General features: G+C 40.0%; 1 protein-coding gene across 2 annotated transcripts in view; it reads right to left on the minus strand.

Moving 5' to 3' along the window:
* Positions 1 to 20,295, minus strand: part of XDH (xanthine dehydrogenase) — a 48,723-nt gene that overhangs the window by 1,728 nt on the left and 26,700 nt on the right. For both annotated transcript variants that reach the window (XM_035320883.1, XM_035320882.1), the window contains exons 19-36: positions 18,193 to 18,316; positions 17,555 to 17,674; positions 15,947 to 16,043; positions 13,993 to 14,117; positions 13,121 to 13,254; positions 12,546 to 12,633; positions 11,817 to 11,903; positions 10,218 to 10,409; positions 9,568 to 9,713; positions 8,904 to 8,985; positions 8,198 to 8,293; positions 7,614 to 7,742; positions 6,519 to 6,593; positions 5,500 to 5,552; positions 4,965 to 5,079; positions 4,188 to 4,253; positions 2,305 to 2,493; positions 823 to 990 (exon numbers count right to left, since the gene is read on the minus strand). In XM_035320883.1, coding sequence (XP_035176774.1) covers positions 823 to 990; positions 2,305 to 2,493; positions 4,188 to 4,253; positions 4,965 to 5,079; positions 5,500 to 5,552; positions 6,519 to 6,593; positions 7,614 to 7,742; positions 8,198 to 8,293; positions 8,904 to 8,985; positions 9,568 to 9,713; positions 10,218 to 10,409; positions 11,817 to 11,903; positions 12,546 to 12,633; positions 13,121 to 13,254; positions 13,993 to 14,117; positions 15,947 to 16,043; positions 17,555 to 17,674; positions 18,193 to 18,316 — 2,086 coding nt within the window. The remainder of the gene's footprint in view (positions 1 to 822; positions 991 to 2,304; positions 2,494 to 4,187; positions 4,254 to 4,964; positions 5,080 to 5,499; positions 5,553 to 6,518; positions 6,594 to 7,613; positions 7,743 to 8,197; positions 8,294 to 8,903; positions 8,986 to 9,567; positions 9,714 to 10,217; positions 10,410 to 11,816; positions 11,904 to 12,545; positions 12,634 to 13,120; positions 13,255 to 13,992; positions 14,118 to 15,946; positions 16,044 to 17,554; positions 17,675 to 18,192; positions 18,317 to 20,295) is intronic.

Consider the following 20,295-nt stretch of genomic DNA (forward strand, 5'->3'; position numbering starts at 1 on the left):
GGTCTTTCAAAACACAGAGACGTCTGTCTCGTGGCACTTCTGTTACAGGCTGTAACTGGCTCTAGCTGAAGGCCTCATTCTCAAAGTTATTTGTGAATATATACTCAGTGATGCAGGTTGTTTGGTGAGGAGAACTAAGGTATCCAGGTTTTGCTTTTAACAACAGTAGGGTTCAAGCTGACAAAAGCCTGGTGGATGCCCATGTGAACAGACAGTGAGGTTTTTGGGGTCACAAAGGAATCAGGACTTTCTGCAGGGACATAATCCTATGCAGCACTGTCACAACACTGTGACAGAGAAGAAACCCATGAAGAGATAGTGACAGTGTTAAATCTTGCGGGCATTCCTTCAGGTGAAGCCCACACCCTCTAAGGAGACTCCCAAGGTCATAACATCCAGCAGAAGTGAGCATGTCCAGTAACACTTCTTTTCTCTCCCTATTGGAGGGAGGCCAATAAATCAGACTGTAGACCTGCAGTATGTGCCTTTGCGATCCCCTAAGAGATGAGGGTCAGGGGCGTCAGGACAGGTCAGTGCCTTTTACAGACTGCACTTAGAGGATGAACTGAACTTCAGAGATGCTATATGACAGCCCTTTCTGCAATGGCAGCCCAAGCAGTGCTAGTCAGTAGATTTATCTCTCATTTGGTGGCATGCTAAGTAAAGTATAATACTCATTAAATAAAAAAAAAAAAACCAAACAGATGCATAAGTAGGGCCATGGCTTCCCCATACTGCCCTAATCCCAGACCTGAGCCACAGTGACTAGCACACACAGAACAAGCTGGTCAGCGAGCAGACTATGAAACCAGAATCTTTTACCATTTTTGTGAAGATGTCCACACAAGCATTGCGGATCCTCTCTGGGGTGGCAGGGCTGTCCAGCCTGAATGGTTCAGTCAGGCCAGAGTCCTTCCGTGCTGAGTAGATGGCATCTTTAATGGCATAAAACACTGAGGCAGACAGGAACAAAGGCGGCTCTCCCACAGCCTAGACAGAGCACAAGCAAGATTGAGGCTGCATCCAAAACAGTCCTGATTCTAGAAAGACTAATGGGGCTAACAGAAAGATGAGCAGACCCTAGATGAAAACCAATTGTTCTCATTCCTCTTTCCTTCTTTGTAACTTCTTAGTCTTCCAGATGCGATCAACAAGGAAAGGCCAAGCCAAAACAACAACTCACCTCTCAGGTGTGAACCTCAGTCTATCAGATGTGGTTAGTGAGGAAACACTGAACTAAAACAGATTCCAGGTTACCAGGCGTGATCAGTGAGAAAAGATCACACTAAAAAAACAATCCCCAGTCCATTTTAAGAAGATTCAGTAGCAAAATGTAAGCTTTCAAACATAGCAAGGTTGCTATGAAGGAAAACATGTACTATCCTTTTCCCACATCCCTTTGGATGATACTAAAACTTCAGCAAAGGGAATTCAGATTGGGCAGTAATGAGTTGTCAAGGCAGTGTGCATGATACTCCATCACTGGAGGTCCTTGCAAACCATCAGGAATGCCTCCCTCAGGGCTTACACAAATATTGTCTAATACAGCACACTGAGATCCTTGCCAAGCCCCTTTTTTTCTCAATTCTGACACCAGCACTAATCACCCAAGTTCTCCTCTTCGATGAAGATGTTTGTGTGGATAGAGTGGAATGAGACAAGGTATGGAAGCTGGCAAGACATGCACAGGTAATGATGCTGCATGGCCTTTCTAAATGTTCCACCGAACTATAAGTAAGGCAAACTCTTTCATGCTGTACATGCAGAGCTGACTTGCTGCAGGCACCAGTATTGATTGCAGTGGAAACAGCTGAAGAAGATGTGGATTAATAATGAACCTTTAAGGGTGAAATATTGTGACATATTAAGGGTGAAACAGCAAAGGAAGCAAGATGTGAAAATTTAGACACGAGATCTTGGCACATCAGATCTGGGGAAATGGTACTACTGGAAATGTAATTCACAGTGGTGGTTCTGCTGCCAGGGAAAGGTAATCAGGGCTCTGGGAGACCACAGCAAGGGTGTTGGCATGCACGGGAAGGCTTGCAGCCTCTGTTAGAGGAGAGCTTCTAGCACAGCAAAGTTGTTTCAGTTCTTACTACTGGACAATCAGGGATGCAATATGCAGACTACTTCTTGTCCTCTTTACAATAAAGGGTAGTATGTTTCTGGTAAGGAAAAGAAAAGCATCCTGACCCAAGAGTAAAGCCAGCATAACAAAATCAATTATTCTGACACATGCATCATTACTTTACCACACATTTACAGAAGCAGTAAGAGGCCTGCAAGATCTTGCAAGCGTACCTTGGATGAATAAACTGCCTTGCTGTTTGGACAGTCACGGAGAAGAGATACATAGAATTCTGTTGGGATGTCTCCAAACGCAGGGATTTTGTACATCCCAGGCCCTCGAGTGTACAAGTTCCCTTCTGGTGAATAGCGTAACTCCTCCATGGTGAAGAGCCCAAGTCCTTGGACAAATGCTCCTTCTATCTACAAAAACATCCAAACAAGGTTACATTCTTTTTTCATTGTTGTTGAACAAACAGTGACATTTTCAGCCAGAGTTTTCAGCCCTCCGTTCCTAGCTAAATACCTACTTTTTGTCTCTGAAACCTTGTCCCTTCTGCTGAGTACAGTTTGGGACCTTTATGCAACTCCTGTGTTCCCAATATAGATAGATGTGACTGCATTTTCCTGGCAGATGAAGCAATCTATCTATACAGCAAGCACATATACTGTAAGTGCAGGACAGGATATTTTTGATGAAACAAAGGGAAAAAAATCAGTATCAAAATATTGATTCCTTCACAGGCAGATAAGCACTGAATGAACTGTATTTGCTGATAATTCAAAGAAGATCAAAAGGACTGAAGAAAACTTATCTGAAAACAAACTATTTTATGTGTGCTATTTCAGTATGAATGCTTTCCTGAGTACTGCATATTCTCAGGTTACCAGCACAGACCCATGCAATAACACTCCCATATCCATTCAACTATTAAAGGCTTCTTTGCATAACTTTGTTACTCTAAATTTTAGGAGAAAAAGAAAGAAAAAGAAGGGAAGCAGCTATGAGAGGAGGATACTCTCAAACAGCCCTACATGAGGAAGCTCTGCTCTCTGTGTCCACTGAGAGATCTGACAAACAGACTACTCTAAAGATTCAGCACAAACATTCCTTAAACCAGCTCCATGTGCTTGCAATCCTGCAGCCATACAACTCCTTTTGCCCCCAAGATTCTCTGCAGTGATACGTGGAAGGACACAGAAAACTGTCATCTCTTTGACAGGTTCCACATAGCCCAGACCCAATCTAACATGCTGAGAAGACAGAAAGGTCCCCTTTTCCCCTTGGCCACTTCCAAAAAAAAAAAAAAAAAAGTCTCTTTCCGAAAACACGCTGCTTTCAGTGCACCTTGTGTTCTAGAAATAAATCCTGCAGCAGCATCACTGGAGTTTCACTATACTGACACCTAGAGTTAGCAAGGCAGCATTGCCTAGGTAAACAGGTGCAAATGTCTAATGATACATCTCTCCATTATCAGACAATCTTGTTTGTATTACCTTTATTTGCTGGTTGTTTTCTTTGTGATTATTACTGCACAAAATACAGAAGTACATTTGTACCTGCCTGAACATTTGCAAGCTAAGTAACTAGTCCAACTTCCTACTGAGATCCCTGCACAGCAGTAGCTGGAGAACAGAATCAACTGCCCCAACTCTTCATTCACAAAAGAATTTTCACATAATTAAATGGGAATTGGCACTGACAGATAGAAGTATAGAAACAGGGTGTGGAATTTAGCCTAGACATGCCACACAGCAGAAGCTGACCCTGGGATGCGGTTATTCCATTGTATTAATATTGTCTGGATTAATTTCTTAGGTGAGGTATACATTGAAAAGCATTGGTGTAGTGGTACCTGGAGAATACCCTGTAGTCTTTATATCCAATACTACTACTAATAAAAAGGTATTTCCCTACAAAATTTTGCGCCTATTGCATAGTTAACTGTGGGTCAAACTTTCATTACCACCTTAAAATGCATCTCTGAATATTCAATTTAAGTTTAAAATATTCTGTTTGTAAATGTACAAGCTAGAGTGGGGTAACGGTTCTAGAAAAGCCTGAGGGTAATGTGATCACTTTAACACGGTGAAACTAGTGACACTATTTCACTTACCTGTCCTATATCTATGGCTGGGTTGAGACTGGTGCCAACATCCATTACAATGTCTGTGCGAATGTTCTAAAAGACAGAAATAAAGAATAAATCAGCACAGGCATTGAAACTTGTACACCATCATTTTATATGAGGCACAATATATCCACCACTATCCACACTTGGCCATTGTTCAACAATCTATGGCAAGCTCAATTCTTCGTATTATCTTTTAAAGGGAGATCATCTCAAGTAAAACAAAGGAACTCCATGCAGTTTTCCCTGGAGATCCATCAGACCCAATCTGCATTAATTAAAACTGCCAGTGTCAGCGCTCTGTACCTAAGCATAGCCAATTAGACCAAATGCTAATGAACTGTCTTCTCTTCCTCTCTCCCACCCAACCCCCCCTTCTCGTGAGCAAGCTCTCCCTCCTTCACCCTCTCCTCTTTCACCCTTAAAAGATTCCAGTGTTAGTTTTAATGATTAACTCAGTTCTGGTATGTTGCTGTTCCTTTGTACTAACACAGTGCTGATATCTCTTACATAAGCAAATCCAATAACTTTTGCAATCATCCATTAAGCCTCCTAGTATCCCCCCAGGTCAGATGATTCTCAATTTATTATACTTTATGGACTGTTGCACTGTGGAACACAGGAGTTAAGAAATTCAGTGAAGGTCACACTGGACCAATGACTGAGCTAGGAACAGGCTGACACCCACTATTTGTTCTAATTCCCTGTGAACGTTTCTTATAAGTAAACAAAAAAAGGCTATTTCACTGATGATCCCCTCACCTTGTGGTCACCTGTCAGGCAATCTATCTCAACCTCAGAGCAGGCAACGCCATAACTGAAGTAGCAGAATGGCTTCCCTTCATTCTTTTCAAAATCGTAGCCAAGGTCAGGAATTCTTGACACAAAGAAAAACAAAATCACATTTCATTCCACAACTTAAAATCTTCATTTACTTGTGTTTTACCTCCTCCATCAAACCCATGCAGAAACGAAAACCGTAAGCAACTATAAACAGAAATCTCCTAAAGCTGCCCTTTATTCCCAAACCTTATTGAAACTATTTTAGCTATTTTCCAATGAATCTCAGATCTTAGGGTGAGTATTGTGAACTCATTGCCATAAATCCGGTAGCAAATCCTTAGCTTTTTGAATGCAGTTGAACATTTCTTGGAGGCCATTTGCAATGATTCTAGGCAGCAAAGGGCACACAGCCCTGGGTTAGAACAGTGACAGGGGGATTAGGGCTGTAAATCCTCCCAGAATCTCCCTGGATGCAACTAAGAACTGTGCCTCTGTAGTGTGAATATTCACTCACCTATAAAACCCCGTGGCCGACAGGCTAACACAGTCCTGATAGGCGGTTTTAATCTGCCAAAGCAAATAAGAAATTGAAAACAATCATTGTCCAACCAGTGCCTGGAAAAACAGCTACCCTAAATATATTATTCCCAAATCCATTTCAAGGAGAGCATGAACAGAAGGTGTCCAGTGACAGACAGCTGTGACACTACCCAGCACCAACATTGCCAAGGGAAACATCATCTTCCTTCCCCAGATAGCCTCGTCAGCAGCTACCAAGGTATAGTGGCAGAGGTGTAAGACTTACTCATTTTTATTTGTCTCTCAGCAACAGATTAGTCTTGCAAGCTCAGAGACAAAGATTAAACTATCAGTTTCCTTGACTTCACTGAGGCCAGGAGAAATCCTGTCCTGACATCCAAATCACAAAATCGAAGCTCCTCTTTTGAAGAGGAGTTTCTATTGAAATAATAATAACAATAAAAAACAAACAAACAAAAAACTTTAAAGCTTGCTATTGAAAATCATTTTACAGTGTTACAGCACACCAATCTCTTATTATTGAGGTTATAGAGTTATATAGGTTATAAGTTATTTATAGGTTTTATAGGTATATTTTATAGGTTATTTATAATTATCTAAATCACAGCCAAGAAGCACTACAGGAGGTGGCTGGTAACTCAGCAAAGTCATCTTTGTCACAGAATCCCTTTATTACAAATTAGGTTTCTTCCTGTCTGGGACTGGAGCCTGACTACATAGATATATGTAACCGCTCAGAACTTATTTGGTAAAGTTTTCATAGGCAGGCCCCAGGACCTGGGGAAACCTCTGTATTGAAGTCACAACTGATGTTTTCGGAATGAACCCTTGCCGGCTTTGATTACTTCCCTTGCCAGGTTTCTGCTTTGCTGTCCTTCCTCAAATCTTTGCTAGTGAGATGCAGACCTGGAGGATAACTTGTATACAGGGCTTGCCAATACAAACAGTCTGTGACAATGCCCACCTGTCTCATGACATATACAGACAGCTTACCCAGTCTTCCCAGGATCCTTTGGGATTAGACTGTTTGATTGGATCAAGTCTTTTTAAGATGGTCTGACATGCATTCTAAAAACAAATAACGAAAAGCAGTATTAGGTTTGAAAAGTCAGCCTATAGTATTAAGAGAGTAATACCAGTCTCAAAGAACCTTCTGTTTAAATCAATATTGCCTCCAGGACTTTAGCATATCATAAAACGGATCAAAGTTCACTAACAGAAGGCTTGCTGCGTAGGAGAAATGTTGACTGAATAGGATTTTAAAACAGATCGTCTCTGCTGATAGCAGAGGAGAATCCCAAATACAGCACAGAACTTGCCAGACCATGACGCCTAATATCAAAAGTCCATTTGTTTATGCAGTAACTTTACCTGCACCAAATCATAGTGGGACACATTGCCATATGCAGCAAGATGATCCAATAACACTGAAAAAATATTCTTGCCAAAATTCAGCTTATTGAATCAAGCTGTGCAGAGCCCAACCTACTGAATCAAGCCACAAGTATTTAGATTTTTTTTTACTTTTGAGATTATCCATCCTCTTTTCTTCAAACACAAGACTGACCAAGACTAAATTCCTCTTTTCAATGAAAGAGTCACACACCCTGCAAACAGATGCACTGGTAGCTCTACACCATGTCAGAGACAATCACAACCATGCCATTGCCACAGAAGGCTATTTGCTTTAAGTGTTTAACACTTAGAGATATTTGGTTCTGGAGCACAGCTCACAAACAAGCTGCAAGTAGTATCTGCAGTGTAATACATTGTTATGGATAAGTTCTCATTAATTACTAACAAGCTAGCCATTTAAACAGATGCTTTCTTCTGTTCATTTTGAGTAATCACAAATACAGCATTTTATGACTACAAAAACTCTGAGAGTTAAATAAAAATAGAAAAAAATATGGTCATTCATTATCTAACACCCCTGGTAGTTATAGCAGAAATTACGAGGTATCCTTTGCCTGCAAGTCCCTTTTGAAGGTTATATTTTCATTAAGCTATAGATAAATATGTATCAACTTTTCATCTTCTGGAGTCCCAGCTTATGACCCAACTGTTTAAATAACTTGGTTTCAGTACATGGACAGCCATTCCGTTGATGTCTGCACTGACAGAGGCAGCTGTTGGGGAGGTATTTGGGACAGTATTTGTGCTGGTCTCACTGATGTAAATTTTGGAGGTGGGGATTCCCAGTGACCTGCTAGCAACCTGCAGAGCAAAGGAAAACAATTGGTAAGTGGCTTATACAAGGGCATGATCATTCACTGCCTACACTGCTAGGGTCCACATTGCAACCTCCACCCTCTTCCAGTACTAAATCTCATCTTTCTTGGGGAATCAGTTGACTTGGTTCTTGAGAGCTAGCCAGAAAATTGTTAAGTTTGCCCTTCACAGACACTGTGCAAGTAGATACATATACACTTTTGCCAATCTGTAAGCTGCATTATCTACAATAAGAACAGCTAAAATGATGAGGATTCTAATTCTTCTGTTCAGTTATAATAATACTCTGAAAACCTAGCACTGCTGCTGAAGGAATTAGTCATGATTTGCCCTACACATGCCTACAAAGGAAGTGTCAGGCTGTCTGAGGCAATACTATAAAATGAGTGTAATTTGGCTGAAAAGATTTCTCATGTGGTTAAGACCAAATTCATTATTACCTGGATCATTTTGGTGTGAAGTCCTTGACCCATCTCAGTCCCGCCATGTGTAACTAACACAGAGCCATCTGTATATACGTGGACCAGAGCTCCAGCCTATAAAAGGGAATATTATTCCAACTTTATTCCAAGTGTCATCATAAATGAAGTAGTGAAGTGCTTGGCAGAGTCCAGTTAAAAATGACAGACAGAATGAATTTGGAACTAGACCAGTGTTGTTCTTTCGAGTAACTAAAGCCACCAGTACACACCTGAGGTGAATTTGGTTTAGTGTCACCAGCTCGATAGAAGTTCCAGTGACATGGCAAACCTCAGCCAGTATTTTGAGAAAGCAGGTGAAGTAACCCAAACCTGCCCTTGTAAAACAGAGATGCACTGTCCACTGAAATTTGCCAACACCACTGACAGTCCATCAAGTCAGGTTAAACATATGAATGAAAATGAACATATTTCAGTGTCACAGTATTGCCACTACTGAGGAAGAGAGAACAGGAAGGAAAATTAATACAATGACAACATAGCTGCATTGTGGGGTGTTTTTTTTTTTTTTTGTGTTGCTCATTTTGGTTCGAAAATTTTGTGCTTTTTCTTAACTAATTTAACTACTTCTCTGAAAAGCTCTGGTTAAGTACAAAGGGAGTAAGGTCTGGGAAAGGCATCATAAATCTATCTCCTCTACTTGAAAAGATGAATGACATTTACGGACCTGGTTCAGAAATGGGATAGTGAAGCTGATGCCAAATTTGGTAGGTATAATGCACATTCCTCTTTTTTTCCAGCGATTCTGCCTGCAAGGAAAGAAAAATATTTGTATAGTCATGAGCTTTCATTTAAATTTGGTGCCATACCACTCTGACAGATTGGGTATCAAAGCAAAATTTAAATACATGAATGCAACACAGTCTGAGTTAATCAGTGATTTTTAAGAAAGAATGGCTCTGTTTATGGGTACAAGAAGAAATCTGAATTGAAGATGGCCCTTTAGGCATTAGAGAAGTACTTGTCTTAACTATTAGCTAGCTAGTTATAAATACAAGCCAATTAAGAAAGACTAAAAAGCAGTGCAAAGCCTACACAAATTGCCTTGACAGCCATATGAAAAGTCAAGCAAAGCCTAGACTCTACAGACACCTCTCCTCTGCTACATTTCCCTTACAAAACCATGTCATGCTAGGCCTTATCTAAGCTACCACATCACTGATAAAGGTTTCTTCACACAATGGGCCTGTAGGAATTTCAAAAAGAGGAATTTTTAGAAGTCACTCTGCAAATATATGGACTAACTTCACATCGCTCAAGTTGCTAAGAGAATTCCAAAAGTTAGAAGGGAACAGGTACACCCAGTAACACCACAGCTGCCGAACACCTACTTGTTGAATTCTTCAATTAGTTTCTTCCTGGCATGAAAGCTAGAGCTTGACAAACACTCATCCCAGCATCTTCGTAGAGTAAATCCCTCCAGCTTTTGGTTAAAATGAGTGAGGTCTCCTTCGTTATAAAGATTAAGCTTCCGTACCTTCCCAAAGAAAGAGACATATAAAGGACATGCCATGTTTAATGTTTCAAACTAGGTCCTTTTAATGAATGTCATCAAAAGAACATTGGTTCCTAGTTTTTCCTTCTCTGTTCACTCTACAGAGCAGTGGAATTAACAGATACAAATCTGTTTATGGGAAAACAGAACATAAGACATTAAGGCTGGGAACTTTCAAGAGAAAAGTGTCAGCGTATTGTTAATAAGATTAAGGTACTTAGTACCTTTAGACTTTTTCTGAATACCTACTGTTAAAACAGGTACTACACAACTGAGGCTACTTAGGGAATATAAGGAAGCAGAAGATGCTAGAAGGAAGAACGAAGCTATAATGTGACTATCAAAAAATCTGAAAATCTGAAATTCTGCTAAGGACTCAGCAAAAAAGCAAAAATTCTTATGCTTCATAATTTTCTGTGGTTTTGTCCAGTTCTCAGAGCTTGTTCAAAGGCAGCACTGCCCTGAAATGTGTCAGTGGATCTGTACCTCTTCAGGTGGTAGGCCACACTTCTGAGCAATATCACTCATCCAGCACTCAGCAATCATCATTCCTTGGGGGCCTCCAAAACCACGGAAGGCTGTGTTGGAAGGCAAATTGGTCTTGCAGACAGTGCCCACACTGCTAACATTGGGGATGTTGTAGGAGTTATCCAAATGTAACAGGGCTCTATCCATAACCTGGTGAAGAGAAGAGACGGGGGTATATACATCTTGGACAGCCTGGAACGGCCCAAAGCAATACAATAACAATTTTCTCTTGCATCCCACAGGTCTGCAGTTAACATGAACCAGCACTGAGGTGCAGTCAGTGCTCCTTCCTGTTTGTATTGGAGTGTCAAGCAGTATCCTCCTGAGGGAAAAGAAGATAAGCACGCTTCTCTCTTAACATTTAGGATCCTGGAACAGACTGAGCTTCAAAGTTATTTGTTGGCCTTGGGCTCTTGCTGGGACAAACTGTTACTAAATGCCACTACCCGCCTGGAAGCTCAAGAATCTTCTTTTAAATACACTGAGTAATTTCTTCCTGGAAAAGATGTATTGCTGATGTCAAGTGACTCAGCAGCTGGGCTATGGGAGTAGTAAGGGCAAATAAAATAAATATTTTCAATAACTACATCTAAACCACAAGATTTTAGATCTTCGTCCACTAACTGTCCAAACTGAGAAAGGGCCAGATCTTCTTTCTGGCTTTTGTTCCCAGCAGCAGGGAGGAGATTATGCACATCTCAAATTTATTTCAACTTGGAGCACTTCCCAGTTTCCTAATTCAAACACAGTCAGACAACTCAACGTGTATGTACTCCCAGCCACGCCCACAGTTTATGTAAAGACACATGCCTGACATTCCTCTCTGTACAGCACCAAGCATATTGCTAGCATCAAATGTGACTCTAGTATTTGCAGTCCTCTCTCACTGAAATGGATTCATTTTTGCAGAAAATTATCAAAGACTCAGCAGACTTGGAAAGGAGAACTAAAGTGAGCATGATTGACGCTAGGCTAATGGGTTGAACACACACAACAGAAAATGAAAATTTTCTACTGAACAGTGCAAAACATCTTGAAAACAAACTGAAATCAGGCCCAACCTTGTCCTTATTGCTTCTGAACTCCAATGCTGAGCTTCTGTTAGCTTTAGTCACTCCTTAACAAACTGGTTGATTTAGGCACCCTGCCCTGATCAGATTATTGACTTTGGCATTTCTTATTCCAAGGAATTAGCTTTCCCCAAAGCTGGGGGTGTATTAGCCACCTTGTATTGTGCAGTAAGTTTCCCATCACAGTCTTCTGTAAGGCAAAGCAAACCTCCTTGACCCTTTTGCCCTATCCAAGTTCCTACGGCATCAATGCCCTATCCAAGTTAGTATGGCATCAATAAAAACTGTGTGGCACATGTCAAGACAAGTAGGTTGGCTCAGACAGGAGTTGTAGAAGCTACAAAATTCATCAAAATCTGCTTACAGTCATGTTAGTGTGCAGGATGTGTAAGCATTGCTTTAGATAAGTTCTCTGAAATCAGAGAAAAAGGTTATGCAGGGAAACATGTCTTCTACAGTTAACTATCAGAAAATTTCTCTTACTTACACCATGAGAGAGGTCTGTAGAGTTGCCCCCATTGCTGTAGTACGACACCTCCAGACTCTTGACTTTCCCATTTTTCATGAAGCCAACCTGTCAAGAGAGTATTATCAGTAATGTCTTTTCTATACAATATGATTTTGTACTTCCTTCCACAAACTGAATGGACCTCATGCAGACAAAATGACTGTCCCCTGCCGTAGCACAGGACAAGCAAAAGTAATTACTGAGGAAGCTTCCCAGCAAAGAGTGTATGTACGCATCTTAATCTTGCTCCAGAAAACTCTTCTGAAAATAAAGGCCACTTGTCACAGCCACACATTCCCTAATAAATTTTTGCCTTGAAAAACAAAAGCACTTGGACTGAAGAAGGAATGGAAGGGGAAAGTTAAAACAATTAGGAGTACAATACTGTAAACCAATTGGGAGCCATCTAAGATCAATGTGATTATCCGCAGGAAGTAGATTCTTCACTGGAAGAAGAGGAAAGTACTCACACGGAGGTCATGAGAAGGGAACCATCCAAACCAGAAGTACTGCTACAGAAAGCAGAACTTTACAGAATGCAAAAGGACTTTAACAGGAAGAATGCCATGACTGGGCTGATCAGATCATTTGCTGCAGGGGACATCAGTGGTGAAACAACCAGAGCAGTAAGTTTATCGCTGTATCTTACTACTCTGATATTTCAAATAACACTGAGAAAACATGCATTCATTTCATACGTATGCATACCTTGTATCTTCCAAGGAAAGGATGCCTCCCACCACTTATAAGCATGTCCTCATCTCGATCCAGCATGCACCTTACTGGGCGTCCAGTTCTGTTAAAGGATACATTTATCAGGCAAACTCTGAAATGCAGGGTACTGTTCCTACAGAGACATACTCAGATCTTTTCAGAGTCTTTTAAGGGTGGCAATGGCTACCTGAGTTAGGGATAAATTGCCTGGATTATGTATCTTGCTTTCAAGAAAATGGCTAGATTGACTGTGTGCATGCATAAAAAAATACACACACACACATATATAAATATATACCAAAATAACATAAAAGTTTTTTTTTCCCCTTTTCCTATTAAAAGCTGACATTCTTGAGTAAGCCTAGTCCTTTTGAGCAAGTTCAATTTCTTCCAGCTCAGAGACCATTATACATCTCCTTTAGGAAATCTCAGGTTTGCTACAAGCTATATAGTAAAAAGCCATGAAGAATCTTCAAAGTGCTCCAGTGCAGACTGTGCTCCAAAAAAAGAGGCAGGCTAGACCAGGTGAAGTGAAAGGAAGAAGTCCTATTCCCCACATACAAACTTACTTGAAGGCTGCCACTGACACTGCAGTTGTCAAAATGGTATTTCTAGTCTCTTTTCCTCCAAATCCTCCTCCCATTCTTTTCACTCGAACCACAATCCTATTTGATGGGACTCCCAGTGCGCTGGCAACAAACTCCTGAAGAAAAACAGAACAGCAGAGCATGTATGGAGCTGTCCCAGTGTTAAGAACCAGACACAAACACGTTGCCTTTTGCAGCCATTGTAATAGTGGAAATAATCTGTTACTCCTACAGGTCCTATCACTCCTGCAATTGACTTAGTTGCAATTGGAACCAATAAGCCCATCATTTCATCTCTGAGGTGGGATGCCATATAGTCCTTCAGTAAACAGCACAAGATTTAGAAAGACTTGCAGCAGATGAGGTTACCAAGATACGGGTCTCATTTAGCACAACATTTAACATCTGTACAACTCTGTCCATTCTCCTCACTAAGTTACAGGACTTTTGGATAGTCTTGGTGAGTCAGTCTGTAAACAGGACAAAGACACCCCATAGTGCCTGTAGCCTATCCCACAAAATGGTAGCGTTGGTCTGTATTTCTATATTGTCAGTGTTTGCACCACCTCCCTTTCTGACATGTCATTGAACAATCAGGCCTTTCCACCAAGGGTTAAGCATGTAATCCCTGGTAAGAGAGATGTGCTGCCAAGAGAAATCTCTTACCTGGAAGTGGATTCAGGACACTAATACAATGGATGTGGACTTTGATCCTACACCCACCTCTAAACCTAAGTGGCTTTCCCCTCCCCCCCACACACAAAGCAAGCTAGGACTAACTGCAAAACAGCAGTTTATCTACTCTAACACTGAGACTCAAAAGTTTTTTGGGTATCAGGTCAATGAGGTAGTACCTGTGTTTTCATTAAGTTTTGGGTGGACACAAAGAGTTCCATCTCACCACTTTCTCCCTTTGGCACAGCCACAGTACACTGTGTTTCCAGATAGAAGTGCTCCTGTCCACCAAGGTACATCTCTCCTAGAAAATTGAAAGAAATGCCCCATAGGTAGGGTGTTCCTGGTGTTGTAAAAAGTTTCCCACCACCTGTTGTCTGCAAAACACTGATCTTTTAATGTGTTAAACAAGAATCCTCTGTGCTGCTCAGCATTGGATATCATTAGCTCTAGTAATGGCACTTCCAGTTTCATCTAGAAAAAAATACCACACACACACAAACAAAAACCACCAACAAAAAAGCAACAACCACTTTCTAGAAATCTTAAGTCTGAAACACTCACGGCTGGCATTTCAAAAATAAGCCTGCACCCCCACACCATTGACCTAGTATCCTTTAAAATATAGTTTGATGCCTTTCAAACTGCCTTGATAACACCACTGACATAAAGGATAAAAATAAATCAAGCATAGTCTAGCTGAGCAGATCAAATGCAGGATTACAGACTTCAAAATAGGGGAACAAAAATAGAAACCCCAAATGCCTTAAGATGATCTAACTTGTAATCAATTCTCTGCTGCTGCACATGACTCTTTAGCAGGACATCTTATCTGGCATTGCTGATGGTGCAATTTTAAGTCATGATACATATTGTGAAATCTCAGTATCAACCTTTTTTCCCCAGTCGTGGCCCTGATCTATTCAGCTGCCACAAAAATTAGTTTTCAGAGCGGTTCTCAAAATCCTGTTCCTCTCCTGTTCAACTTAGTGACAACAAAACAAAATGCACACTTTCGTGAGACTATGCTTACCATGGTATGTAGAAGGGTTTTTCCCTTGTCTGCTCAAAGGGATAGGCCTGGTATTTGCACAGTATTGTGGATTTTTGAATAACCTAATATTCTAGCTCAGAACAATTTCTGCCTTGCCTGGCACAATGTTTTCATTTTATATAATATAGTACTCCTTAAGGAACAGTAAGCAATAGTTTATGACACCCTGGAAATGCCAGGGCCAATGGCTGACTGCAGAGAAAAGTCTCAGCAACGCATAGCTAAATACAGCAAATGACAGAATTGGAAAGGTGTGTTTCAGTTAAACAGCTCTTTCCTTCTCCCATGAGGAAGTAAGGTGGCAATAATTCTATTTTCTTTAAGAATAATCTCTTCATACCAGGCTTCATGTGTGTACCATACTTAACTTTGCTTTCAGATCTGGAAGAGGGATGTAACACCCTCTTTTTTTATAAATTTCCAGAATGTCCGATGTATGTGACTCTTCCGTACAGAAGTTACTGATCAGTGCTATATACCAGCCAAGTTTACACGATGTGGATCTGACAGAGTATTCTATTTCACAGCTCTGGCACTATTTCCTCCTAATCCTTACAGGGTTAAACAGTTGTTGAGACTTGCTGTGTTTATCCATGCCTCTATAACCTTCCTGACAGACTCCAGATGCATGAGACCAAGAGTACCAAAAAACAGGCCAGCAAACAATATTCAAAAGCTGTTATAAGGACTATGTTCTTCATGATACCTACAGCCACCGAAGTTGGTGAATCAGGTTTTCAGAAGCACGTATGTCCTGTTTTAATAAGACACAGTCATGTATCAGGACTAAGGAAACTGATAGCCTCTAAGATTCAGACTAGACTATGTTTGGACAGGGCAAAGCTTCTACATGATACATTTCAGGAAAAAGAATCACACTGTAGAATATCTGCTCATGAAAAATTTGTCCCTACATTAGAAGACAGTGTTTACAGGGGCATGGCTGAAAGCATCCAAGTCCTTTTGAAACTGAAATTAATTTTTTCATGAGCTATTTGTATATAAATTTAGTTGAAAATTCATGTGACTTCTTTTGTCACAGACTATCCTATTGTAAAAGTATTAACTCTTATTCTCACCTTCCAAAATGAGATCAGATTCTTCAAATCCTTTCTTCACATCTCCCTTAATAATCTTCTTTATAGACTTAAGAAAGGATTGTTTATCAATAGCTTCCTAGGAAACAATGACACAATGAATTTTTTGTGGAAGCAGACTGAAAGCAAAGCTTCCTCTGGCTGAAGTAGAAATATTTAAGATAAGAAGCACAAGTTATTGTAGGATAGTAACTACGGCAACAGCCAAATGACTTCATTTACATAGTACAATCTTTTTTTTTTTTGGCATAACAGTAGTTTCACAATAATCCACAATAAATTATTGGATAATTTTAGATTGTTTCTTCTGACCCATTTTACCTTATAGAGCATAGCCACCAGTGCTATGACTTGCAAGTTGTGTTAACTACAGTTCATGGTCTGAAGAAGGGGAAAGAGAGAATGAAGAGAAAGAGGAGAAAACTAAATCTCCCAAATGGAGTGAGAAGTTCTGCACAAACTGGTTCACTTCTGAACCAGCTCACAGTCTTCCTTGTAGGAATTTCATAAATGCATTTCACTTTTGCCAAAACCAAAACTTTCCATAATTAAAACGAAACAGTGCTCAAAGTACAATAACAAAAATCAACACATTTTTAGCTCTAGTCTTATCTTCCCTGGTTGAATAAACAGATTGAAGCCTCAGAAAAGGAATAGTTCTCACACTATGTTTGTGAATTTTGTCATGTAAACAAATCAAAACTTCTGCTCATAGATGACAACACTGCTGTCTGTGTGAGACAAGGCATGGATTCTCTGTATTTGCATGAAGGTGATGCATGTTACAAACTACATGGTATGAAATATTGACCTGTATAAAAAATAATTTGAATTCCATGGTCCAATTTCTCTCTGGCTTCATACTTCCCCCCCCCCAATATCTACATGTGAATCCTGTATTAGGTATTACCACTTGCTTTTACTCTCACAAGGCAACTTTGTCAACAAATAATACACTTTTTTTTTTTTTTTAAAAAAAGGGCACAAAATAATTACAAATTGTTGACATGCATTTCTTCAGCTTCGAGAAGACCAACTTAAGAACTGTATCCATACAGCCTGTAAAAATATTCACAGCAGAGAGAACTCCTGAAAATTAATTTCATCAGTTTTAGAAACTTTACAAACGGTCTGCAGAAATCTCAAAGAAACAGTGCTGTGGCTGAGCTAGAAGGGAGTTTTTCACACTCTCTTATTGAATGTCATAAATGAGAGAAGAATGAATAAATACCAACGAAGCCAGCAAGGTTATACCAGACAATATTGAAAGCAATCTCCTGCGGATAAAAAATGTAACTGGCAGTAACCTTGTTAATTTAAATAAATTTGTAAAGAATGCAATGTATCTCTCGGGGTTTATTTGTTTTAGCATTAAATAATATAGAGCCAATATACTCCTAATCTGTATCATATCAAAGGTGTGTCCTCTATATTTAAATATACAAATTATTCTTTCTATCCATATCCTGCTGCACCCACATCACAAAGACTAACACAACACGTGGTTAAATAATCATCTGGTAAAAGAGAAGTTAACCAGATATCAGAGGGCTCCGAGATAACTGCAACAGCAGATCTGAGCCATCTTACCTGAATTGTGACAATAGGTTTGAGCTCTTCATACGTAATCTTCACAGCTTTAGCTGCTCTTCTGGAATGTTCTTGTGTGTCTGCAAGAACTGCACCAATGATATGACCAACACAAGTGACCTGCAGGCCAGATTTGGACCCACCATCATTTACTGTGTATATGTGCAATAGCTGAACAGCTCATGATAATTCTCGTCCTTTTCTGCAACTTTTCTGCAACCAGTCTACGTAAAATGAACTCTGAATGGAGTAAGGAATAGTACAATTTTAACTGAGTAGCTAGACCGGAGTTTTTTGGTGTCTCTGAGTAGCAGGTTTGCCTTCATTGTGTAAGAAATGTCTGAATGGAATACAGACATAATTACTCATAACTTATCAAGGTAAACTGATGACAAATGACTTTGGAGAGTAACTTAAAAAGTGTAAGCCTGCAGAGTAGTCTGCAGCTTAGAGGAGAATAATGCAGCAAGATAAGAGGGGCGTGAGGCAAGCCTTACTGAATTTGGCACCAAGATTTCTATTGACTCCAGTGCAGTCAGAATTTGTCTCTGTATACAGTAGAGGACTTCACTGGACAATATACAAAGTCTTATCTCCTGGACAGCATAAGTGAAAACTGCTATTTATTAACCACATACCACATCCTCAGCAAATACAGTCTCATCATTAGCGATGCCAGTGACGTTACTGCCAGGAACATCTTTAGCGGAGACAAAACACACAAACCCAGGAACGCTCTGGGCTTCAGAAGCATCTATAGAACTAAAGAAAGAAAGCAGGAGAGGCAGAGTTATTCTTTCTCATTTTTCTTTCTGTAAGTGCTTATGAGATACCAATAAATCTTCAGGCTTGACTCCATGAAGTCTGACTATGCAAAAGAGGAGTCTGTCATATCAATATAATGTAATACTAAGGCAGAAAGGCAACTAAAATCATTTGGGATCTATATTATAACCTGAATCTTGACTGTCAGGATGATCACCAACCTGCTTCTTTGGACTATACTGCATCATACATCTTTTCCCTGAAACATACCTGAATTTAATCCAATTGTCATGTATACTAAAGATCTCTTGACACCCTTTACCAAAGAGGAATTTGTGTTAGTGATGGTATGTCTCCGCTGCCATCTTAGCTAACATGATTTCATGAAGGCAAGATTCCTCCTTGTATATTGGTAAACATAAGATTTTACTGCAGATCTATCTACGGTTTGTTCACTTCTGGAGAAAAATGTGGCTGTGAGTCTGGGAGGAGTTGAGTATTAATCACAATGAAGCTGCAGGGCATTTAAAAGAGTGCAAAAGAAATGAAGCTCCAAGAGAAAAAAAAAATCTTCATGAAAGTTTTCTTTTGGTAATCAGGAAAAGGTATCTAATGAAAATGTTTGTCTGCTGAAATCATGTAAAGGTTTAAAAGTAACAAGCAAGGCAGGAAAAAAGAGGTGCATTATAATATACTTTTATATGGAGCTCTTCATAAAAAATACAAAACTTTCCAGCTTTTTTTGCAATACTGTGAACAGTAGCTATGCAATCGGCTGGCTTTACAAGATACCTGTTGCAAAAAGAGCTGTGGCTTTGTTTCTGCTGAATGATTTACTGTCTTCTGTTAAATTGCTGCAATTTTTTCCAGCATGCTTGGATTTATCTGAAATTCTGATACAAACTATCAAACTATTACTGAAAGTAGCTGTTTATGCATCCCAGTGTTCTACAAACTTTTTTTTTTTTTTTTTTAAAAGACATTAAATGCATGAATGAACTCTCCCACATGAACAGACAACAGGAGCTGAAGAAAATGCTATTTTTCTTTGGAAAATTCAATTTCTTTGGAAAATGCCTCAGAAAGAATCCCCTGATCAATTTCCTTAGTAACATAGAGGCAGATAATTTCTAACTTACATTTGGTAGTCAAAACCTGGCTCATTTGAAGTGAAGTTTTCAAAGCCAATAGTTTGGCCAATGTAATCATAGGTTGAGATACTTCTATCACCTGATGAAACATACTGCCACTTCCTCTACAGAACGACACTGACATGGCTTGAAACGTGAACGTGCAATGCAGGTGCAAGAGAATGTGCACAGCAACCTCTAGAAAATAATTCACATTGTGGTCATAGGCATAGATGCGATGCTTTCTTTATTGCCCCACCCGCACTGGTAATAGTAACAATGCTTATATGTTTGTGGCACTCATCAATGGCAAAATTGCAACACCTAGGATTTAACCATGATGACAGAATATTTTTTTTCATAACCTGGGAGTCAAGTAGTACATCTGTGCATAAATGACCTCTGTATGCTGCCTGTCCTGTGTTAGACCACTGTGGGAAATCTCTGGGCAGGAAGCCTAATCAGGCAGGAAGTATTGCTTAAGGAACGAATGACACAACTCAAGGCTATTGAGGGTGTCATGAGGCAATGAACTGCAGAGTGTACCACATCAAAGCAGATGGGAGCCTGAAGAACCACCACAGTGCACGTGCAATTAGGGATTGCACGGGGGTAAGTCAGTACCGCAATGTAACAGCATTAAAATTTATACGAGAACGTAGAAGACGTTACCTGCCAAGATAGACTTTTTAGAGGTTGTTAGTCACCCTAGCTATAAATTCTCCATTGGTCATTCTCTCTATGGACGAGGTGTTTTTAGACATCTACACTTCCAAATGTTGACCTAGCCGCCTTGTTACAGCCAAGCACAAATAGCTCTCTATCTAACAACTGAATCTCTCTCAC

This window comes from Oxyura jamaicensis, chromosome 3 (genome assembly GCF_011077185.1).
Source record: "Oxyura jamaicensis isolate SHBP4307 breed ruddy duck chromosome 3, BPBGC_Ojam_1.0, whole genome shotgun sequence".
In the NCBI taxonomy this organism is placed as follows: Eukaryota; Metazoa; Chordata; class Aves; order Anseriformes; family Anatidae; genus Oxyura; species Oxyura jamaicensis.